This window comes from Chelonoidis abingdonii, chromosome 8, assembly GCF_003597395.2.
Source record: "Chelonoidis abingdonii isolate Lonesome George chromosome 8, CheloAbing_2.0, whole genome shotgun sequence".
Classification (NCBI taxonomy): domain Eukaryota; kingdom Metazoa; phylum Chordata; order Testudines; family Testudinidae; genus Chelonoidis; species Chelonoidis abingdonii.
In genome coordinates, this window is record NC_133776.1 from 95102045 (window position 1) to 95123364 (window position 21320).

General features: G+C 40.1%; 1 protein-coding gene across 1 annotated transcript in view; it reads right to left on the reverse strand.

Annotated features, from left to right (window-relative positions):
- Nucleotides 1-5286: 5286 nt before the first annotated feature.
- The window catches only part of MTM1 (myotubularin 1), a 78159-nt gene continuing 62125 nt past the window's right edge, over nucleotides 5287-21320 (reverse strand). The window contains exons 10-15 of the mRNA XM_075068862.1: nucleotides 15278-15463; nucleotides 13518-13724; nucleotides 10750-10842; nucleotides 8833-8946; nucleotides 8308-8484; nucleotides 5287-5541 (exon numbers count right to left, since the gene is read on the reverse strand). Of these exons, the coding sequence (XP_074924963.1) occupies nucleotides 5374-5541; nucleotides 8308-8484; nucleotides 8833-8946; nucleotides 10750-10842; nucleotides 13518-13724; nucleotides 15278-15463 (945 nt within the window). The 3' untranslated portion in view covers nucleotides 5287-5373. The remainder of the gene's footprint in view (nucleotides 5542-8307; nucleotides 8485-8832; nucleotides 8947-10749; nucleotides 10843-13517; nucleotides 13725-15277; nucleotides 15464-21320) is intronic.

Genomic DNA, 21320 nt, shown 5'->3' on the forward strand with positions numbered 1-21320 from the left:
CGGCCAGGCCGGGCCCTTGAGCCAGGAGCGGGGCCCGGCACGGCCCCGGCAGGGTGGGGACCCCCCCTCCCAAGGACTGGGGGGGGCGGTGCCACGGGGCCCCGCAGCTCGTCTCCCCTCACACACTGCGAGAGACGATCCTGGGTCTGTCCTAGCGCGGGGCCGGGGCAGAGCTCCCCCCACCCCAGGGCAGGGGGGGTCTGTAAAGGGGACCAGGGCGTCAGCCGCCCGCAGCGCCCTCGGCGCCTGCTCTCCAAGGCCCCCAGCTCCCAGAGCCTCTCTCTGCCCACTAAGCCTCCCCCCGGGGTTGCTTTGTAAATCTGAGGGAGCCGGGGCTCACAGCTGTTTTGAGGGTGACCAGATGTTCCATTTTATAGGGTCAGTCCCAACGTCAAGCGTCTTGTTCTTATATAGATTCCTATTTCACCCCCTCCCAATTTTTCACCTTTGCTGTTGCGTCTCCCTAGCTTTAATGCCTCCCTACTCCCTATGTTGCCCTAGGGAGTCAACTTTGCAGTCACATACTGCAACAGGAGAGGGCTGGTCACAATGGCACTGGGGTGCTGACCCACACCCCCTTCCATGGTCCTGGCAGCCTGCTAGTCAGTTGATTTCTATATAGAGAGAAAGGAGGTTAAGCTCACATCTGAGTTAGTGCCGAGGGTTAGCATGCAGGGTAGACTAACACATCAGAAGTAAAAAGGGGCGGGGGGGAAGAAGGTTATGGAGACAACCACATCTAGTGGGGGAGGGAAGCTCCAGGCAGTGTTGCTATCCCTCCTTCACCCAGATAAAGCACACCAAGCCCCTCTTCCACTGAGCAGGTGGTAGAAGAGAATGAGCAGGCCCAGCACAGGGGCACTTCCCTTGGGCAGTGACAGGCATACCCAACTAGGGATTCAGAAGTGGTTTAGAGTTTCCTTTATTAATGCAGAGATTACATAAAGAAGGAAATACAGCTTGGAAGAGCTCATTTATCTCACTTTAATAAAAGGGTTGTTTAGTTATGGTACTAACCTACTAATTAAAGTGATTCAACAGGTTTAGCATCAGAGGGGTCGCATGGATCTGTAAAGAGCCACAAGGAGTCCTGGGGCACCTTACAGACTAACCCAAACATATTGGAGCATAAGCGTTCATGGGTGAATACCCACTTCGTCAGGCATCTGATGAAGTGGGTATTCACCCAGGAAAGCTTATGTTCCAATATGTTCGTTAGTCGATAAGGTGCCACAGGACGCTTTGTTGCTTTCAACAGGTTAAATTTTTTTAAAAAAATGTTGAATGTAGCCTATGCCCAAAATTTCAGTGAGTTTTAGCTATGGGAAGTTTGAAGAGTGTCTTACTGCTGGAAGACTGAATCTAAATATGACAGATTTTTAATTTTGATCCTTTTGATAACGTGGCCAGTTTTGAAAGGGGGGGAGAGCATACTGAGCTAAGTATATTGACCTCCTATTCTGTAACTGGTGGCACAGCTTTCATTATCAATCAGATTACAAGATACTGAAGCAGCAAGCTCTTCCTGTAAAAAGGAGGTAGGGTTGATAGCACAGATTTTCACTAATGGCAGTGGTAGATTTCATTTAGCAAGAACTCTTAAGGAATCTGGTTTAAAAGTCTAATTGCATAATATTTGTTCCAAGTAGCCTGCCAAATGCAAATAAAGAACAAGGCTTATAAACTTCAACTGGTTTTTGAGATGCTCTTATACCTTTTACATAGATTTTTAAGGAGCACACTTGTTTATACAATAGCATCTTTAGTAATTAGCAAATATGCTAGTTCTGTGATGCCAATCGTGAAATAAATTGATTTGATCACCAAACTGATTGAAAAGCATTCTAGTATTTGAGTAAAGTATAAAAAACCCCTCTAACAAGATAGGTTTAATCAGACGTTGAGGTCTGGGTTTTTATACTGACATCTCTTTCTTTTACTCATATACATGCAGCTGGATTTTATACTCTTTCGCAAGTCACAATTATGAAGAATTACAGTGTTACCCCATCTGATAAATCTGAACTGTAACAACTTTTTGCCATTTACAAAGCAGCTAAAAACTCTACATTTTCAGAATTCGTCATTTATAAATATCAATGTTTTGCTGAGCAATGCCAGTGTCCGCAGTGCTGTACAAACAAAAGCAAGACTCTGTCTTGAAGAGTTAATAATCTAAAAGAGAGGTTCAGAGAAGACAGCAATGAGGGAGTTAGTTTATAATCAGTGTACCTGTATTGTGATGTTAGGGTGGAGAGAATGTGCAACAAGGGTAAAAAGTGAATTTTCAGAAGAGTTTTGAATAAGGAGAAGGTGGTGCTTGATGTAACACAACTGAGTGGTCATTCCAAGCCTTTGAGATAGTATGCAGGTAGGAATGGAAGAAGGAAACCGACATTTTGAAGCTGGCAGCGGTAATCACAGTAGTGATGCATGGTATGTATGTGCAGCTTATTCATCTTTTACATCTAAGCCCTGTCGGATATAAAAGAAAAAGCAGAAGAATTTTTTGAGGGAGAGAAGTATTGGGGGATTTGTCACAATGAAGATTTACTCCAGTCATTTTAGCACCATGGTATAGTGCAGAAACATAGCACAATAAAAGACTGCCCAACATTGCTTTTAAAAATGCCTAAAAATTCTCTTCTCATTCACCCTCCCTAAATTAAGAGTTTGGCAATTTTCATATAACTACCTTGGTCAAACACAATTGAGCTAACTGCTGTGTAACGCCCAATTCTACAAGTCCACTGCTGTGTCCATATGGAGCCTCAGTGTTCACCAGCATGCAGTGAACTGCAGGATCAGGACCTAAATAAGCAGCTTAAAACAAACAGAAAAAGCTGTGTATTAATAAAGATCAGAGTTTTCTCACATATATCGATGGCCACGTTAAGATTAAAAGGTTAGCATCCTAGAACAAATAGAAGCTTAAAGAATTAGAAAGGTGTGGTTTTTTGTATTTAAAATTGCTATTTTAATAGAATTAAAAACAAGGATTTAATTCTAAATCATTGTCTTGACAAAGAATCCAAATGAACACAAAGCTAAGTTAGAGGTTTTCAAAGAATGAATTTCAGCTCTAGCTACATAACAAATGCAGTATCAACTGTACTGGTAATATAAATGAATTGTATATATGTACTGAAACAAGTGCATTTAATCCTTTTCATTGTATTAAACTTTCCCAAACGATAGGTTTATCATTTAGTGTTTACAAAGTAAAAACTAGATTTTCTAAACTCCTCCTGCACACTGCTGAAAGATTCTACAGGGGTGTTTGATCAAACTACTACAATTCTCAAAAACTAATAAACTAGTTTTTTATAGACCATATACAAATAGAAGGCAATTACATCAGAATCTGCATAGTTTTTAAGTTGTTAAGTTATACTCTGCCAAGATGAATTTGAGCTTCCTTGTTCATTAGATGTACTGTGCCCAATTTATTAGATGTTCACTGTGCCAAGATTTTGGAGGGAGGGGAACTCAAAGCTGCTGCTCCAGATACATGTGCTGAATAATATAAGACAGATTCAGAAGAGAGTAAAATTGAGAGGATGAATATAAATGGAGATAAGCCATATGTCCTTAGAATACACAAAATACAAGCAGTATTCTGAATTTCCCTGAAAAAATAGTGCAATTTTCTTAGCATAATATTTACTGTATCAAATTAAGAGGTGTTTTATTTCTATGCAAAATACTATTTCTAAAATATTCCAATGTTCTCTAAACTATCTGATTTTTATGGAACTCTATGCTTTAAATTTAGCTTTTGTACTCAAGTATTTACACTTTACAAAAACTGGAGAATTTCTAATAAAACTATATTTTATATACTTACACAAACTTAATTTGTACATATCCTATTGTATTTTGCTGTTACATTTTGTAGATCAAAACTTACATGTACAATAATTTACAAAGGTAGAAGCCTCAAGTGTCAAACATTCCCTTTAAAATAACTATTTTCTATGAACAGTCCTTTACAAATCCTATATTGCAAAATGTACTCAATTGCCTGAAAATCATTAAAACTTCCAAGTATATGCAAATATGAATTAAAATATCAAGTAGCAAGGTTTGTGCTGCCTTAAGTGCTTGTAACTCTAATGAAAAAATACCTGAAAGGAGCAAATTGTAAATGTAACAATAGAAGCCTCTGAAATGAACGTCAAACCAAGTTCGTTGAAAGATTCAGTCAATGCACAATCTATTATCTGCAAATTTTATATACTGAAATCCCTTTAAATACTTGATAAAGAATAAATTTGTTAAAGGAATAGATTAAAATGCTCTAGCTACACATTTAAGAGGTTCCCAACTCATTACTCATAATCTGAAGAATTTTAAACTATTTTGGTATAAAAGCTGCTCTGAATAGGCATGTTTCATTTTAGAAAACATATAAAAGCTAAGCTTATTGCTACTACTATTTGACATTTAAGCAATGTCTTCGTGGATCCTATTTTTTAGATTTATATATGTCTTCTTGAGAACCGTTCTTTATTTTTGGCAAATTAATGAAAGCAAAAATCCAGAAAATATTGCTGACGGAACCGAGAATCAAAAATATATGTAGTGTTCCACAGCTAACTTTAAAAAAAAAAAAAAAAAAAAAGGAGTTTGCAACTTATTTTCCCCAAAGCCACCACAATCCTCATCCATTTATTCTAAAATCTTCATCTACAATATAAAAGTTAGCCTTTCTATACAGTTATCTTGTTTTCAGATACATACTGAGCAAGTTGAATTGTTAATTACAAGTTTCTTGTCATCTAAAGTCCTCAGATTTGGAATTATTTTGAATAAAAACTGGAGTAGTTTTCAGTTTACTAGAAAAAAAATCTATTTCTGAGCACTTTGCTTTTGAAAGCTCAAGAAGATAATACAACTCATTTTTGTCTCAAAAAGTCTAAGGCCCCTAAGGCTACAAAGACTTACACACATCTTTACATTTATACACTGTGAAAAGCCCCACTGAAGTCAATGGCTCTATTCACAGTGCATAAAATTAAGCACATCGTTATGTCTTTGCAGGATCAGGACCTAATGATGCAATAAATTAATGCATACTAAAAAAAAAAATCAAATCATATCTCTAATTGTATCAAACTTTTACAAAATACACTTCTAAAGCATCCCATATAAGCTTCCCATGTTGGATAACGTTTCCTGTCCACAGATTCTGAAAGGCACAAATGAATTGAAGAGACTGTTCTTTCAAATCTTCCAACTATGGAGACAATCTAAAAAATTTCATGTTAGGAAGAGGTCCAATATAAGGCATTCAAATATTCCTTTTTGTACTATAGATCTACATTAAGCACCACTTATGGTTACAATGTTCAAAGAAAAACATTTTTTCCTTCAAAAATGAGTTTGCACATGGGACATCATTTGTGAGGGAGATGCTGATGAGGCTGATGAATTGGAAATCTTAGAATTATTTGTGATCTGTAGTTCTTCAAGTCTTCTCATGTAATCATCACGCAGTGCTAGGAGCTCCATGTAACGCTGCTCCATGGGATCTGGCTGCTGGGGGAAAAAAAAACAAAAACAAACACACAACAACAAAGGTGACTTTTACAATGTTATTTTGATCAGGTTTTCTCAGCATGAGATTGTTCCAACTCTACCTAACAATCTGACAGCCCCCAAGGTTTGGGCTCTCCAGCGTCACAACAGTAAAATCTTCTCAAAAGAGTTTCCTTATATCTATCCTCCTTTCCTCACAACAAGAGATTTATATCCAGCTTTATCCAAAGCCAGTTTATGCTTCTTCAATATCAGTCAGAAAAGCTTGCTGCTGAATGGTGAGACGGTTGTTTGTTCCCTTTTTCCCATTCTCAGGCCTTGTTTATACTACCGCAGTAAGTCGACCTAGGTTACGCCATTCCAGTTATGTGAATAACGTACTTGGAGTCGACATAGCTTAGGTCGACGTACTGCGGTGTCTACACTGCGCTGCACTGACAGGAGATGCTCTCCCATCGAGTTCCTTACTCTTATTGGAGTGGTGGATTACCGGAGTCAACCACAGAGGGTTCCCCCATCAATTTTCCAGGTCGATTGTAGCAGCGCTGATCTACTGGTAAGTGTAGACAAGCCCTTAGATTGGTGCTGCCGCAATCGATGCAGTGGGTGTCTGTCATAAATATAAAGGAAAGAGTAGCATAAAATTCCTTCTTGGCAGCTGTACTGAATCGCTTTATCTGTAAGGGGTCAAGATGCTCAAATAACCTGGTTGGCACCTGACCAGAACCAATAAGGAAAGAAGATACTTTCAAATCTTGGGGGTGGGGTGGGGAGGGGGCGGGAGTAAGGGGAGGTTTTGTTTGTGCTCTCTTTGTTTGTTCCCTCTCCAGACGGAGAGAGAGACCAGACATGTACAACATCTTCTGAAAACATTCCTGAAATGATCCATCTAAAATTACAAAAATTGTAAGTAAAGCAAGGAAATGAGTTATCTTTTGTTTTAGCTTGTGAATTTTCCCTATCTTAAGAGGTCGTTTTATTCCTGTTTTTGTAACTGTGAAGCTGAGTCCAGAGGGGAGTCCTCTGTGTTTTAAATCTTTTTATTACCTGTAAAGTTACCTTACATCCTGATTTTGCAGGTGTGATTCTTTTACTTTTTTCTTTACAATAAATTTCTTCTTTAAAGAACCTGATTATCTTTAGGACACTAAAATCAAAGGGTCTGGTCTGTACTTACATTAAAGGCAACTGGTTGGTATATTATTCTCAAGCCTCCCCAGGAAAGGGAGTGAAGGGGCTTGAGGGGATATTTTGGGGAAATAGGGATTCCAAGTGACCCATTCCTGAATTTTTGTTTAAATCACTTGGTGGTGGCAGCAATACCATCCAAGGACAAGGAAAGGAATTTGTGCTTTGGGAAGTTTTTAACCTATGCTGATAGAATATAAGCTATGGGGATTTTTTATATGGGTCCCTACATCTGTACCCCAGAGTTCAGAGCGTGGAGGGAACCTTGACAGTGTAAAGACTAGTAGAGACCCACTAAATTGATGGGAGAGCACCCTGCAGCTGACTCCGGTAATCCACCACTCGGAGAAAAGTGAGAGAAGTCAACGGGAAAGCGTCTCCCATCAACACAACGTGGTGTAGTCACCGCAGTTAAGCCGACCTAAGCTACATCGACTCCAGTTATATTAGTTACATAAGCGTAGTGGCGTAACTTAGTTCGACTTATTGTGATATTATAGACAAAGCCTCACAGACGTCATGAGCACACCTACCTCTTCACAACCCAAGAACTGAAAAGCTAAGTCCAGATTTAAAATCACAGTGTCTTGCTTGGAAGTGCTGGTAAATCATAAAGCTAGACCAATAATATATTAGCATCCTTATAATTAAAAAGAATTATTGGTTTGTTTGGGTTTTTTAGGGAGGGGAGTGGGTGTTAAATAAAACCTTTGTACCTAAGTTTTCCGAGATCCTCCAAAAAATGCTAGTGCATTTTCTACTAGTAAATTCTCTAAGGATAGGTAGGGAGGAAATGATAAATTAAGTAGAAAAGAGATACTGCACGTGGCAAACTTAGACACACAGCCTTCAATTATGCCAGATTCCACAAGTGTTAAGGGGTTGCTGCTGCTTTTCAGATATCTCCCTATAATTTCAGAAGTGATCCATCAGAGGAACAGTTTCAGCAACAAATTCCACGTCCCTGCAGGACCAAATAAAATGCCACATACCTTTAGGGATAAATAAATGAATTGCTTTACTCCCCTCACATGTAATCTATTTCTCTACCATTAAGCAGCAGGTGAGGTACTGGTACAACAGCTAGAGAGTATGAACCAACCATAGAAGCTGTTGGATTCAGTTATTACCTAGAGAATTAGCAGGAAAATAGCAAAGCTGTCAAACAATATGCTTAACGCTAAAGGAATATTCCACTAGGAAACAGATCCATTGCTTGCACAGAAGCCTCAACTGTGCTAATTGCAATGATGTTGAAAAGTGTCTTGTCCCATTTTCAATAGCAGTTAAAATTCAGTACTGGTTCAGGGGAACACATCAACAGTGAGTCAATTTCCTAGTGAAGATGGGGCTTAAACATACAACAGGAAAAGAAAAAAAAATCAGCAACTTCAGAGTCTCTTTCCTCAAAAAAGGTCACTCTTCCTGACAGACAGTTGAAATGACTAAACAGAGAACATAAATTATATTCTGTATAGTGTAAAAAAAAACAACAACACAACAGTACAAGTCATAATTAAAGTGTATTGTAGCTTTATGTTGAGAAGTATTTCATATAAGTTAGAGAAGCTGACTTACTTGCTGCCGAATCCGTGGATTCCATCTAATGTAATAATTGACCCAAAGTTCCAAGTGACGCATACTAGCTACTGGATAGAGTGCTCGATTCAGTTCTTTAGTATAAAAAGGATTGGTGTGCTTTGCTTTTTCACTATTTATCAGTGACCACAATGACAATGTTCTCTCAGTCACTTTCTGCAAAGAAAATGAAATGGCAAGGGTTTTGAGTATTTGTACAGTATAAGAGTGCACGCACTACAGTAACTCCAGTTACACTTTTCATATAGCATGGTTCTGTTCCAACTAGAAGTATCACATGTATAATCACTATATGAAAAAATTCCACAAGCAGTGACAAACTTACAAAGTACCCTGAAGTCTGAATATTGTCATTTAGATACATGAAAATAAGCTTGCTGTCTTGCAACTATTCCAATAACACTGCCATTTTTGCTACCTTAGCTACACACAACTTAATTTTTTTTTTAAATTAAGATCATATATTCCTCCTGCCACAGCCAAACAATCATCAGTTTTACCTACCTCTTTTTCTCTAACAGATTCACAGTTGTACAAGAAAGTACCAAATCGGCAGCTATACAAATGGTCCAGAATTGTAATCAAGAATTGTTCATTGAATTCAAAAGCTGTTGGAAACTAGGCACAAAAAAGTTATTGTTAGAGATTTGTTTCTGTGTGAGTGCACGCACACATAGAAACAGTCTGACTGAACAGCTAGCTTAAAAGAAGTCATTTAGGAAACCTGTTATTAAACTTACCTAGAAATTAGGTTTCCTGCCACAAAACAAGTACAAACATGATGGATTAAATGCTTAGATAACAGGTAAGATGTCAACACTCCTACATTCCTTATCAATTAATACATTACCACATGTCCTGTCAGGCCAGCAATGTTGCTTTACAGTTTCTAAGGTCAGAGATACAAAGCTGGTTCTGTCACTCCAAAGATGGATAAAGTCTCATCTTGCCTAACAAGAGGCTGGTTTCCTTGCTGATCAGGAACTTTTTCACTTTTGTGTCAAAACAATTAAGGCTAAACTACATGCAGGAATTAGGAGCTGATAAAGGTATGGGGCCACTGCAATTAAGTAGAAAGCTGCTGACCTCTCTGTGACAGATTTAATGTAATATTGGAAAAGGATTTGTTTATCCAAGCAAAATGCAAGGAGGGGCTTATAGTGGGCAAAAGGAAACTGCAGTACTTAGTTGGTTGCACAGTATTATTACACTAAGTGAACTTGTAAATTTCTTGAGGTATCTCAAGTGGAGACAATAAGTTTCTATAAACAGAATAAGCTGTGAAAGGGAATAGCTGGAAGACTGCAATCCACAAGATAAGATTCAACAGAAATTCAAGGGAAAAGTTCTGTCTCCACAATGTTAGCTAAACTTTTATGAATAATTAGCTCTCTGGCAGAAACACAATTAATCAAAGTCAGTGAAATACAGTTCTTCAGTAACCATACCATGAAAGATTGCTAACTCAACTACATCAAGATTAGACAACCAAAATGATTACATTTAAACTAGTAATGTAACAGTCATAGGCCTAGTGAACTAGTGACCCTGCTTTGCGCTGACACATAGGGGAACCAATATTTGATTTTCAGTTCTTGACTCATTTTTGGACCTATACTGGCTAGGTATGCTATAAAGATAATATGCATAGTTTTGTTACTTAATACAAACAGTTTGTTAGCTCATGAGGTAAAATTGAGTAGCCCCAAGCATTCTTTTCAAGCTTCAATAAGAAGGACAGGAGCAATGTCACAGTATCTTCAGGGCAAGGTTTTAGAATAAGATTAAAAAGGAGGGAAGGAGAAACAATCTCAGTGCTCTGAAAACGCGGGAAAGGACTGTGAAATAACCTATAGCAGTTTGGTAGACCTAGTTTGATACTCAAAGACTTAAAGTTGTTTTGTCCTGGCATAAGGGAATTTTGTTTCCAGGAATAGTTTTAGGAATGATGAAATAAAATTAGCCATAACACAGGAATTCTAGTTCCTGTAATTATATCCAACAGTATTACGCTCTTACAAACATTCACAAAATAATCTATTAAAGTTATGTCATAGTACAGTCCTTTAAACATGAAATATTGGTTAATGAGCAAAAGGACTGGACATAAAGCCAGCATATTTTCTACTCAGAAATAGTGAGACTTCCGGCTTGGGAGGGAGGAGAGGGTTAACACACAAAAAAGGTAAGTAAATATGCTACTTTCTACTACTTGGTCAGAGTAGCAAACTTACGTACACAGTGGTGGTTTGTTTGTTTTTGTTGTGGGTTTTTTGGGGAGTTTTTGGGGGGTTGGAGAGGAGTGGCAGGTTTTTGTTTGTGTTTTGTTGTTTTTTGAGGATTCAGACTCTTAATTCAAGGATAATTTTAAAATATTGTTATTTGCTGGATAACACCATCTTGGATATGGCTAGAGCTTACCTGCTTAGACATTTGCCACACGCAATCAATGAACTGGAGAAAGATAGGTGATCTATCAGCATCAGCATGGTTTTTATCACCATGGCCTATTCTCTGAAATGAAACAAAGCAAGTTGGACATTACTCACAACTGGTTTTGGTATATATCTGATGTCTATTTTGGTGTGAGACATGCTTCATAAATGCCAAGAGACGCATGAAAAACACATTTGATCTACAATATTACAATGAGAGGGTTAATACTCTATTGTCCACCCTCCTGACTTTAGCAATATAATTTTACATATTAACATTATTTTAAAATACAAAGATTTGAAAGATTCTGAAGTGCAAACAACTTCTGCTGGAATCAAGGGGAGTTTCTTGATTAAGGGTTGCAACATTCAGCATTCAAATCGACCCTCCAAAGCACAGGCATTTCCAGCACCCTTAATCCTGTACGTAAACCATTATGCAAAACATGACTGAGGTGGCAAGAACTCCACCTACTTGCACTAGTTTTTTATCTTCATTTAAGTTTGAAACAATACGACGACTTCTTTTCTCCCTAATACTTACCCAGGTCAATCATTTACACTAAATTCATGCTACTGTTGCCATTCCAAGTCCTGAGTTTCTTTTGAACATCCTGTAAATGTATGGAATCAATTTCTACCAACATTTCCTCAGAGATGGAAATCAAGTTTATGCTCCTTTATCCTACCCCTCATGTTCTCTCAGAGATAAGTAGTAGCTGTTGTATAGTTTTTCATATTCAAGAATCTTCCTTTCCCAGAATGTAGCAGTATATTTTTTTCTAACTTTCTAAAGATCTAAGCTGAAGCAATGTTGGTCCACTGTCAGATGATCCCTCAAAAAAGACAATTCATTTGTGCTACTGTTTTACTACAGCTGATTAACTAAAACATCTATTGCATACTTTTACCCTTGCTGCTAAGAGATTCTAAAGAATGTAACTTCATGCACAGGGTAACTTTCGTAACAGAGTTTGTGCTGCCAGCAGGATGTGAGAACAGCTAGCAGAAGCCAGCAGTATCCCCAATAAGAGCATGTGTTTACCTGAAAGTCTGCCTTTGTGTGGAAAGTTAGGTCCACTTTGTAGGGACTGATGAAGGTGTGATGTGAAGTGAAGAGTAGGTAGTGGCCCTGCAGATATCAGAGGAAGTGGTCTCCTCTCTCTCTCTCTGCTTAAGTAGCAGAGAGAAAGACTCTGGCAGAGCATCTTTTCACTGTGAGAGAAGGGGGTTTTACCCTGCTGTCAATACAGGATTTCGGCCAGCCACTAATGTTGGCTTTAGAGCAGGGGTCGGCAACCTTTCAGAAGTGGTGTGCCGGGTCTTCATTTATTCACTCTAATTTAAGGTTTTGCGTGCCAGTCATACATTTTAATGTTTTTAGAAGGTCTCTTTCTATAAGTCTATAATATAACAGAACTATTGTTGTATGTAAAGTAAATAAAGTTTTTAAAATGTTTAAGAAGCTTCATTTAAAATTAAATAAAAATGCAGAGCCCCCTGGATGGTGGCCAGGACCCGGGCAGTGTGAGTGCCACTGAAAATCAGCTCACGTGGCACCTTTGGCACGCATGCCATAGATTGCCTACCCCTGCCTTAGAGGTTGGCAATCCTTGCAGTGGACCATGAAAACAGTCTGACTTTTTGAATATCAGTCCTGTGCAACTAAAGCTGGATAGTTCATCCCTTTACAGCCTGAGAGCAGTATGTCTGTTTGAAAGGAGAGGAAGAGTTTAGGTAAAAGTTGGAAAAAACCATGTGGAGGTATATGATTACTCTGGAAGAGTACTCCTGAGGCAAATGAAAAACTATCAATTTGTCTGAAAAGAAACAGAAGGTATCGGTAGCAAAGATTAATAACTAAGGAGCTTAGCTCTTCAAAACTACAAGCTGGGGAAGGGACAACTAAAAGCCCAATTCTGATTAAATCATGAGATGCAACCCATAAAGACTTAAAGAGACAATGACACAAACTTGGGAAGATAAAAGACAGGTCTTACTGACAGAGAATGGATCTGAAGATGAGCCTCATGTGGGAAAAGCCCTTGAAAAGTTTGTAAGTATAGAGGTGAAGCCTTAGGGATTCTCTCTCACCTCAAAAGACTGTAGAAGGAGAGAGCTGGACTTGGTGTTATGACATAGCAGTGCTTAAGTCCTATGTTTAAACCTGTTATGACAAATTCTAGGACATGCTGGAAGAAGGTGGAACTCTCTCTCTCAGCACATCACCTAGAAAAGGTTGTCCAGATTCTTCCATCTGTGTGTCTCATTATGATCAGTCAGAGAAAAGCCAAGAAAACTGCTGGAGTGAGAAATCTGAATTTATGTTCCATGTTTCCAGTATTCTTTGCTCCGTCCTGGAGGCATATGGAAAGCTTTCACTATCCTCTTTACTGATGCCTGCTAAATGGCACCATACCATGAGCTGTTCTGCATTTCCAGCAGGATGCAAAAAGGGGAGACAAAGAAAATGAATTTTACAAAAATGAAATAAATGCTATGGACTAGCTTCAAGTCTAGGCAAGACTGATCATTCTCCTCAAATTTATTTTTCTTCATCACTTTAGACAGACTGAGTAAAGAGCAGATCAAAACTTGACATGCTGATCAGCTGAAAAGTTGAACACATTTACAGAACCTTCATAGCATGCAAGTTTCAATACAAGCATCTAAAAATCGTCCTTGTTTTAGAATTTATAATGTACATAAAAAACATTAAAACAGTTCCTTTCAATAATTTTCTTTAATTCTTACCGATGCAAATTTGTGTCCAAAGCTTATCCATTCCTTTTGTACCAGAACTTCAAAACCCACAATTGTTCTGTAGTAGCTGTCTAACATCAACATGGCTAGAGAAGTTAACTGTGCTGTTCGGTCCCAACCATCACTACAGTGTACCAACACTGAGCTCTTCCCTGAAGACACTTTGTCTGCCACTTGAATAGCTCCTGTCAAGACAAGCTGACAACGAGGTACAGATACCAGACAATTCAGAAGGTTAGTGTTATCATTCCAGCAAAAATGATTGATTTTTACAATTTTAATTAAAAGACTTGGGGAAGAACACCTGTGTGTATCTTAAATTAATCAGATTTTTCTGAGAGTTCAGCAATTTACAATTTCTACTGTAAAAAAAAACAAAGACCCAAACTACACAAGATTGGTTCTCTTTTTCTTAGTAAACCCTAACTCATTTCACAGCAACTTCTCCAAAAAGGGATAGAAAATAGTGTCTTTACCATAAACAAAATAAAAGTTTTTTAAAAATAGGATTACCACAAGAAGTATCTGTGTTAAAAATTACACATTCCATTTAGTTCATTTTGAGTTAAAGATTTGAGACAGATGCCATTGCTAAAAATAAAGCCTGTTTTATCCTTTTCTCGTGTTTATTTTTGCAACCATTCACTTAAAATGAAAATCCTAAGTAAACAGTAGTTATTACAGCATGGCATACATTATAAAAATGCAGAAATGTTAGGGGTACAAGCCAAAAAGCCAACTGACAAAACATACTGCTGAAAACATTTTTATGACCATTAATGCATACTTTAAAATATTTTATTTCAATTACAAAGTGGAGCACACACAGCTCATTTGCAAAGAAAATGAAGTTCAAAAATTCATGTAATAAATATTGCTAGACTAAAACTTGTACGTTTTGTAAATTGCAATTTACTTAAACATGCTGTAAAATAGTTTAATTTTCTGTGTTCATGTGCTATTTCAACTCAAGAATCTTTATTTTACAGCACTCATTTATTAATTTAATCTTAATCTTACACTGTCTTGTACTTACTCAATTAACAACTACTTTCATCTTCTCCCCCTAAAAGCAAGGTACATCTCTACCCCGAAATAACGTGACCGGATACAACACAAATTCAGATATAACGCGGTAAAACAGTGCGGGGGGAGGCGGGGCTACACACTCCGGTGGATCAAAGCAAGTTCGATATAACGCAGTTTCACCTATAACGTGGTAAGATTTTTTGGCTCTCGAGGACAGCATTATATCAAGGTAGCAGTGTATGTCAATATTTAAAATTATAAATGTCTCTTACTGTTGATAAATAGGGATATTAGAATGATATATTCTTAAGACTAGTACAATCTACACAGAGCTATTGGATATTAACACATCTATACCTGAATAATTTTACAGCCTGACTAATCAAAAGGTAACCCACTTTGTGTAGAGTAGATAAATGCTGCCTCTTATTTAAAAGAATTCTTTTGGAAAATAGCATCTGTAATAAAGAGAGCAAGTCTGATATTTGCAGAAGTCCTACCCTACCAGCCAACTCTTTATACAGTTTCCAACAAGCAAAACAGTAAGACATTTTCAAGGTCACTCAATTCCAGAAGAGCAATAATTAAGATTCTTCAGTAATCACACAAATGACAAAGCAAATTAATGTAGTTTTTCTTTTACAAAAAAAAAAAAAAAGAATTCATGTAAGGCAAGTGAAAATCTGATCCCTATAGAATATTATTTTGTGCTAGAAACTCACCTTGATATGTTCTAACCAGTGAGTTGACTCCAAACTAGATAGCCAGTGAGATTCTTCTACATTAGGATAAACAATGTCCTTCAACTTTTTTAAAGATTCCCTCATGACGTGAATATTATGAATATCTAGGAAGAAGAGTTCTGCATTGGGATATGCATCATCGCCTTCATATCCTCCCCCAGTGGCCTAAAAAACAAAAATAGATTTGAAATCTACTTTTAGTTGTCATTTAAACTCTGCTGAAATACTTTAATAAAGATGGAGAGGATTAAACTTTCTTCAGGACACCCTGCCACATTACCAAGTCAATTATTTATGAGGAAGTCCATCTATATAGCCCAACTATATTAGGCTAGCCCTATTTTTATATTATATTTAGCAATTAAATATATTTTTAGAAAGCTTTATTTCACCTCAATACAAATTTCATCATGAAGAAAATAGTAGAAAATGCAAATCCAAGGTACCTTGCTTTGTGCATGGGTATGCCCAATAAATGTTTTTTTGTAAAAGGTCTAACAAAGTTCAAGTCTGTCCATCAATCTAGTTTTCTTTCTGGAACCCGCATGAGTTGCTGCTGTTGCTGTCGCCTTGTCTTAGATAAACATATCAGGCCATGAAGTTAGAGAATGATTTTGGCAACTCTTACAGGGTCCTTTGTAAGAGTTTGAGCCAGGTGTCAAATCTGAAGAGCATCACTTTTCTTGCATACAGTCAGAAGCCTGGGCCTCTCCCAACAGAACTTGCAGAGTGGATGTATCTTGCTTCTATCTCTGTTGATTTTCATTCTTGCAACATGCCCTGTCCTCCAGCTCATGATAGTAGATGTTACTTTCCAAGATGCTCTGATATTGATCAAAGGATCTTTTAAACTTTCAACTATTTATTTCAGCTAATATTTTCCTTAATAGGGCACCAATATACCTGAATTTCCCATCTTCCAACTTTCGCAAGATTATCAGCTACCTCATTCCTGTGTATACAAACGTGATTAAATCCATGGAAAAATCAATTTATTGCTTTGCTTTTTGATTCTTCTTATGAACTGGATTGATGAAAGTGTTCTGGTTTCTTTGAAAGAAATGGAGGATTGTGGCCTGCAAATCAACAAACATCACAACATCCGCCTCTATTTCTGCTCTGCACTTGCAGTGCAATGAGAATAGCTTTCATTTCAGCCGTATAATTTGAACGGATATACCCCAAACGAATACGTTCTTTCTTGTACTCGCTATTATGCCTCTAGATACAAATCACCACACCACAATCACCATTATTGAAAAATGTGTCTGACAAATCATCAGCGTACAGCTGAATCTGTTTTGCCTGGTGGCTAATGCTGTTGGGTGGTCTATTCTACAATCTTCCAAGCCTGTGTGCTCCTTCGAGCAAGGTTCCAAAAGGAGAGGTATTTACTAAAGCAGACAGGTTCATGTGGAGGAATTACTGGCTATACAAGCTTCCTCACACATTTCACCCTTCCACCATCATCAAATGCTTCCATTTCTTCCATAGCCTTTATGCATCTTTCAAAACAAGACAATCATTTCAGTCTTGATTTGGTTTTCCAGTTCCTGAACAGTGAGGATATTCAGGTTCCCTATTTTCATAAGTGCCAAAATTAAGAAGTGAAACAAAACAGTTATAATAATGTTGTCTAAAAGAGCTAAATTTTGTGGAGGTGGGTCCCAGAATCCATGGACTGGATTAAACTAGCTAGACAAGCAAAAATGGAACGTGCACTCTCAGATAGGATCCAGGCTGCTTTGAGGACAAATGGGTATGCCCCTCGACTTTATATATATATACACGCATAAGTAATTGTGATAAATAGCCTTCCCTTGACCAGACACCAAACTACTTTAATAAAAATTACCTTAAAAAAAAAAAAAAAAAAAAAGACATGCTGCTGTCTAATCATGTTGTTTGGTTTGTTTTAATTCCTGCATATTATTTCTACTAGCTAAACAAATTTGTGATTTAAGTATGGAGGGAACTGATTTAAAATAAGTGGCGCTCAGATGGACTAGAAGATAAAAATTAAAATGTAAGTACATTCCACAAACCAGCAATATCTCAATCTGCTGATTATTCTTAGTACACTGGATAATCAATGGCAGAAATGAAAAGAGCTAATATTTATTCACTGCATTTCTATATTAACTAGACAGGAGTTTAATCAAGAGGAACTGACAGTTTTTTCCTTTCTCCATATTACAAACTTTAATTAATGCAAGCACAGGGTCTCAAAGCTTGCTATATTTCAGTGTCCTGTTTATTTGCTCCTAGAACGAATAAAGTCTAAAAAATAAAATTATCTATAGCAGGGGTGGCCAAACTTACTGGCCCTCTGAGCTGCATACAACAATCTTCAGAAGTTTGAGAGTCAGGGCACACCTGTCGGGAGCCGGGGCTCGGGACTTCAGCCCCACTCCTGCTGAAGCCCTGAGCCCCAGCAGGTGCGTCCTGCAGAGATGGAGCTCCTAGAGCCCCCTCCCCATGTAAAGAAGCCCTTACCCCATCATCCCACTGGAAGGCAGAGATCCTGAGCTCTCAGTCTGGTAGGCGGAGAGGGGGGCAGCGTGGGGGGCTTGCAAGCCCCAGTAAAATAGCGAGATGTGGCTCACGAGCCACAGTTTAGCCACCCCTGCCCCATAACTTGGCCAATAATTGATGGAATTCAAGGACTGATCACCATCAGCTTTACTTTAAGTGAGTTTTCTATAAGCAAAGTTTCTGTTTCTACAGATTTTATGTGCCTTGCGTAACACATTTTAAGATTCTTACTAAAAAGTCACTGCTATGGCTGCTCTCTCAGAAGTTCCAACAGTTCCACGGCATTGCAGCTGCAGAGGCTGATTCCTGCTTGGTATTTGAGGTTATGAGGAAAGACAAAAATACACTCCCCCTACAAGTCATGCTTTCCAAGCTGTCTGAAAGCACATTTCCCACAGACAGTAAAAATTCAACCTAACCCTCTAAACTATAGTGAGGAATGAGTACATGGATAGTCCACTACAACTGCCATAGGATGGTGCTTTCTCAATGAGCCAGAGCTGCCATCCTGCCCCTAAAATGAGAGGTGTTTACAAATTTTTATATATAAAAGTCTCTTTTATTAGGCTTTATCCATCCTGGAGTAAGGAATGATTGTTATTTTAGCTCTAGGGCTTCAGTAATTCCTACTGGCTGTGTGGTCTTTGGGTGTGGATGAAAAACGACATACAAAGCCCAGGGAGTAAGCCCAAAATCTTGTACATAAAAGTTATCCAAGGCAAATCCAGAAGTCTCCATTTTGCAGCTTTTTTTTTTTTTACTCTACAGGCCAATCTTTTGCACTGTATAGGTCAATATTTCTCAGACCCAGCAAATGCACCCTTCCATTGCTTCTACAGCTTAGAAAATTGAAAATACTTTTACTCAAGGGGAAATTCTGCACCACTGCATACACACAGAACTCATGTCTCCATCAATTTTTTTTTTCCACAGCAGAAAATTCATTCTGCCAGAGAGGTGTGGCAGTTATGCCCACCAGGGGCTGCTGTGGTACCAAAACAAAGGGCAGTCAGCTCACTAGGCATAGCAGTCAGCGGCCAATAGGGAGGAGAGGCTGCGTTCCTCACACTGCCCCTCCCACGGTGCCAGATGAGGGGGCATGGGTTATGAGGAGTTGGGGGGAGACAGACAGAGGGTGACACATGGAGATGCTGGGGGATTACACAGACTGGGATTCACAGAATCAAAGGACTGGAAGGGAGCTTGAGAGGTCAAGTCCAGTTCCTGCACTCAACGCAGGACTTAGTATTATCTTAGACCATCCCCTGCTGTGTTTGTCTAACCTGCTCTTAAAAATCCCCAATGATGGAGATTCCACAACCTCCTTAGGCAATTTGTTCTAGCACTTAAACACCCTGACTGGAAATTTTTCCTAATGTCCAACCTAAACCACCCTTGTTGCAATTTAAGCTCATTGCTTCTTGTCTTATCCTCAGATAGTTAAAGTGGAAACACGGTTACTCACTCACCTTTGTAACTGTTGTTCTTCGAGATGTGTTGCTCATATCCATTCAGTAGGTGTACTGTGCCGCGCGTGCACATTCGTCGGAGAACTTCTTACTACTAGCAACTCCAGCGGGCCGGCAGCCGCCCCCTAGACGTGGCACCGCCAAGGCGGGTGATATATACCCTGCCGGCCCGCCCGCTCCTCAGTTCCTTCTTGCCGGCGACTCCGACAAGTGGGGAAGGAGGGCGGTGTGTGGAAAGGATATGAGCAACACATCTCGAAGAAACAACAGTTACAAAGGTGAGTAACCGTGTTTTCTCTTCGAGTGGCTTGCCTCATTCCATTCCAGTAGGTGATTACCAAGCCTTACTAGGCGGTGGGGTCGAGTCAGAGGTCACTGTGCGCAACACAGCAGAGCCGAAGGCCGCATCATCCCTGGACTGCTGGACGAGGCATAATGGGTAGCAAAGGTGTGCACTGAGGGACCAGGCCCTGCCTGCAGATCTCCTGGATAGGCAACTCGTGCGCAGGAACGCTGCCGATGAAGCCTGGGCTCTGGTACAGTGCGCCGTTACTCTGCCCGGAGGAAGATGGGCCAGGTCGTAACAGGTCACGTTACAGGACGTTACCCATGAGGTCTCTGGAGGAAACAGGTAAGCCCTCTAACTTGTTCCGCGACGGCAACAGAGTTGGCGGACTTACGGATGGTTTGTTCGCTGTATGTAAAAGGCGAGCGCTCTGCGCACGTCTAAGGAGTGTAACTGCTGTCCTTATGAGACAAGTGCGGTTTGGGAAGAAGACAGGCAGGAATATGTCTTGGTTGACATGAAAGGCCGAGACGACCTTTGGAAGAAAGCGCGGGTGTGACGGCCTTCAGGTGCATCTTGTCCCTGGAACACCGTATACGGGGGATCCACTAACGAGGGCGCACAGCTCCGACACGCGCCGAGCAGAAGTGATCGCACTAGGAATGCCGTCTTCCAAGACAAGTAAGAAGGGAACACGTAGCAGCGGCTCAAACGGGGGAGACTGAGACGGGATAGCACCAGGTTGAGATCCCAGAGGGGACTGGGGGGCGGACCTGCGGGTAAAGGCGTTCCAGGCCCCTTGAGGAATCTGGAAACCATTGGGTGTGAGAAGACCGAGCTGTCTTCACTCCCTGGGTGAAAAAGGTGAGATGGCCGCTAAGTGAACGCGGAGAGAGGACATGCCACGGCCTGCTCCTTGAGCGACCAAAGGTAATCTAGAATGACCGGTATGAGACAGCCGGGCGGATGAAGCGCTTTTCCGCGCACCACACGTAAACCGCTTCCACTTGGCTACGTATTGTCGCGCCTGGTGGATGGTTTTCTACTTCCCAGAAGGCCTGTCTCACTGGGGAAGAGCAATGTATATTCGGACCGAGTTAGCCACTCAGGAGCCACGCGAGAGGTTGCGCGATGGAGGTCCGGTTGACAAAGCGCGGCCAGGTCCTGTGAGATCAGGTCCAGTGAGAGCAGGGGAACCGGGATCGACTCACCGACAGGTCCAGCACAGGAGTTACCAATGCTGGTGGGCCAATGCCGGCAGCGATCAAAATCAAGCGGGCCCTGTCCCTGCGCGCCTTCAGAAGGACCTTGTGGACCAACGGAACGGGGAACGCATAGAGAGGTGCGTTGTCCAGGGAATTAGAAGGCGTCCGCTATCGAGCCCGGCTCGTCGGCCCTGGAAAGAGCAGAACATCGGGCACTTCCTGTTCCTGCGTGTTGCAATCAAGAGTGTCAACGTGGGGATGCCCCCACTCGAGCCGGTAAGAGAGCAAGGGCGACGTCCGGGCGATAAGGGACCATTCGTGGGAGCTGAAGGACCGGCTGAGACGGTCCGCCAGGGTATTGCGAGCCCCGGGCAAGTAGGACACAGGTGAACGAGTGGGCTAATGCAAATCCGACAGTATCGTTGCTTCTCACGAGAGAGAAGAGGAGATTGTCGTTCCGCCTTACTTGTTCACGTAAGTAACTGCCGTCGTGTTGTCGATAAAGATCTGAGACCACAACGCGGACC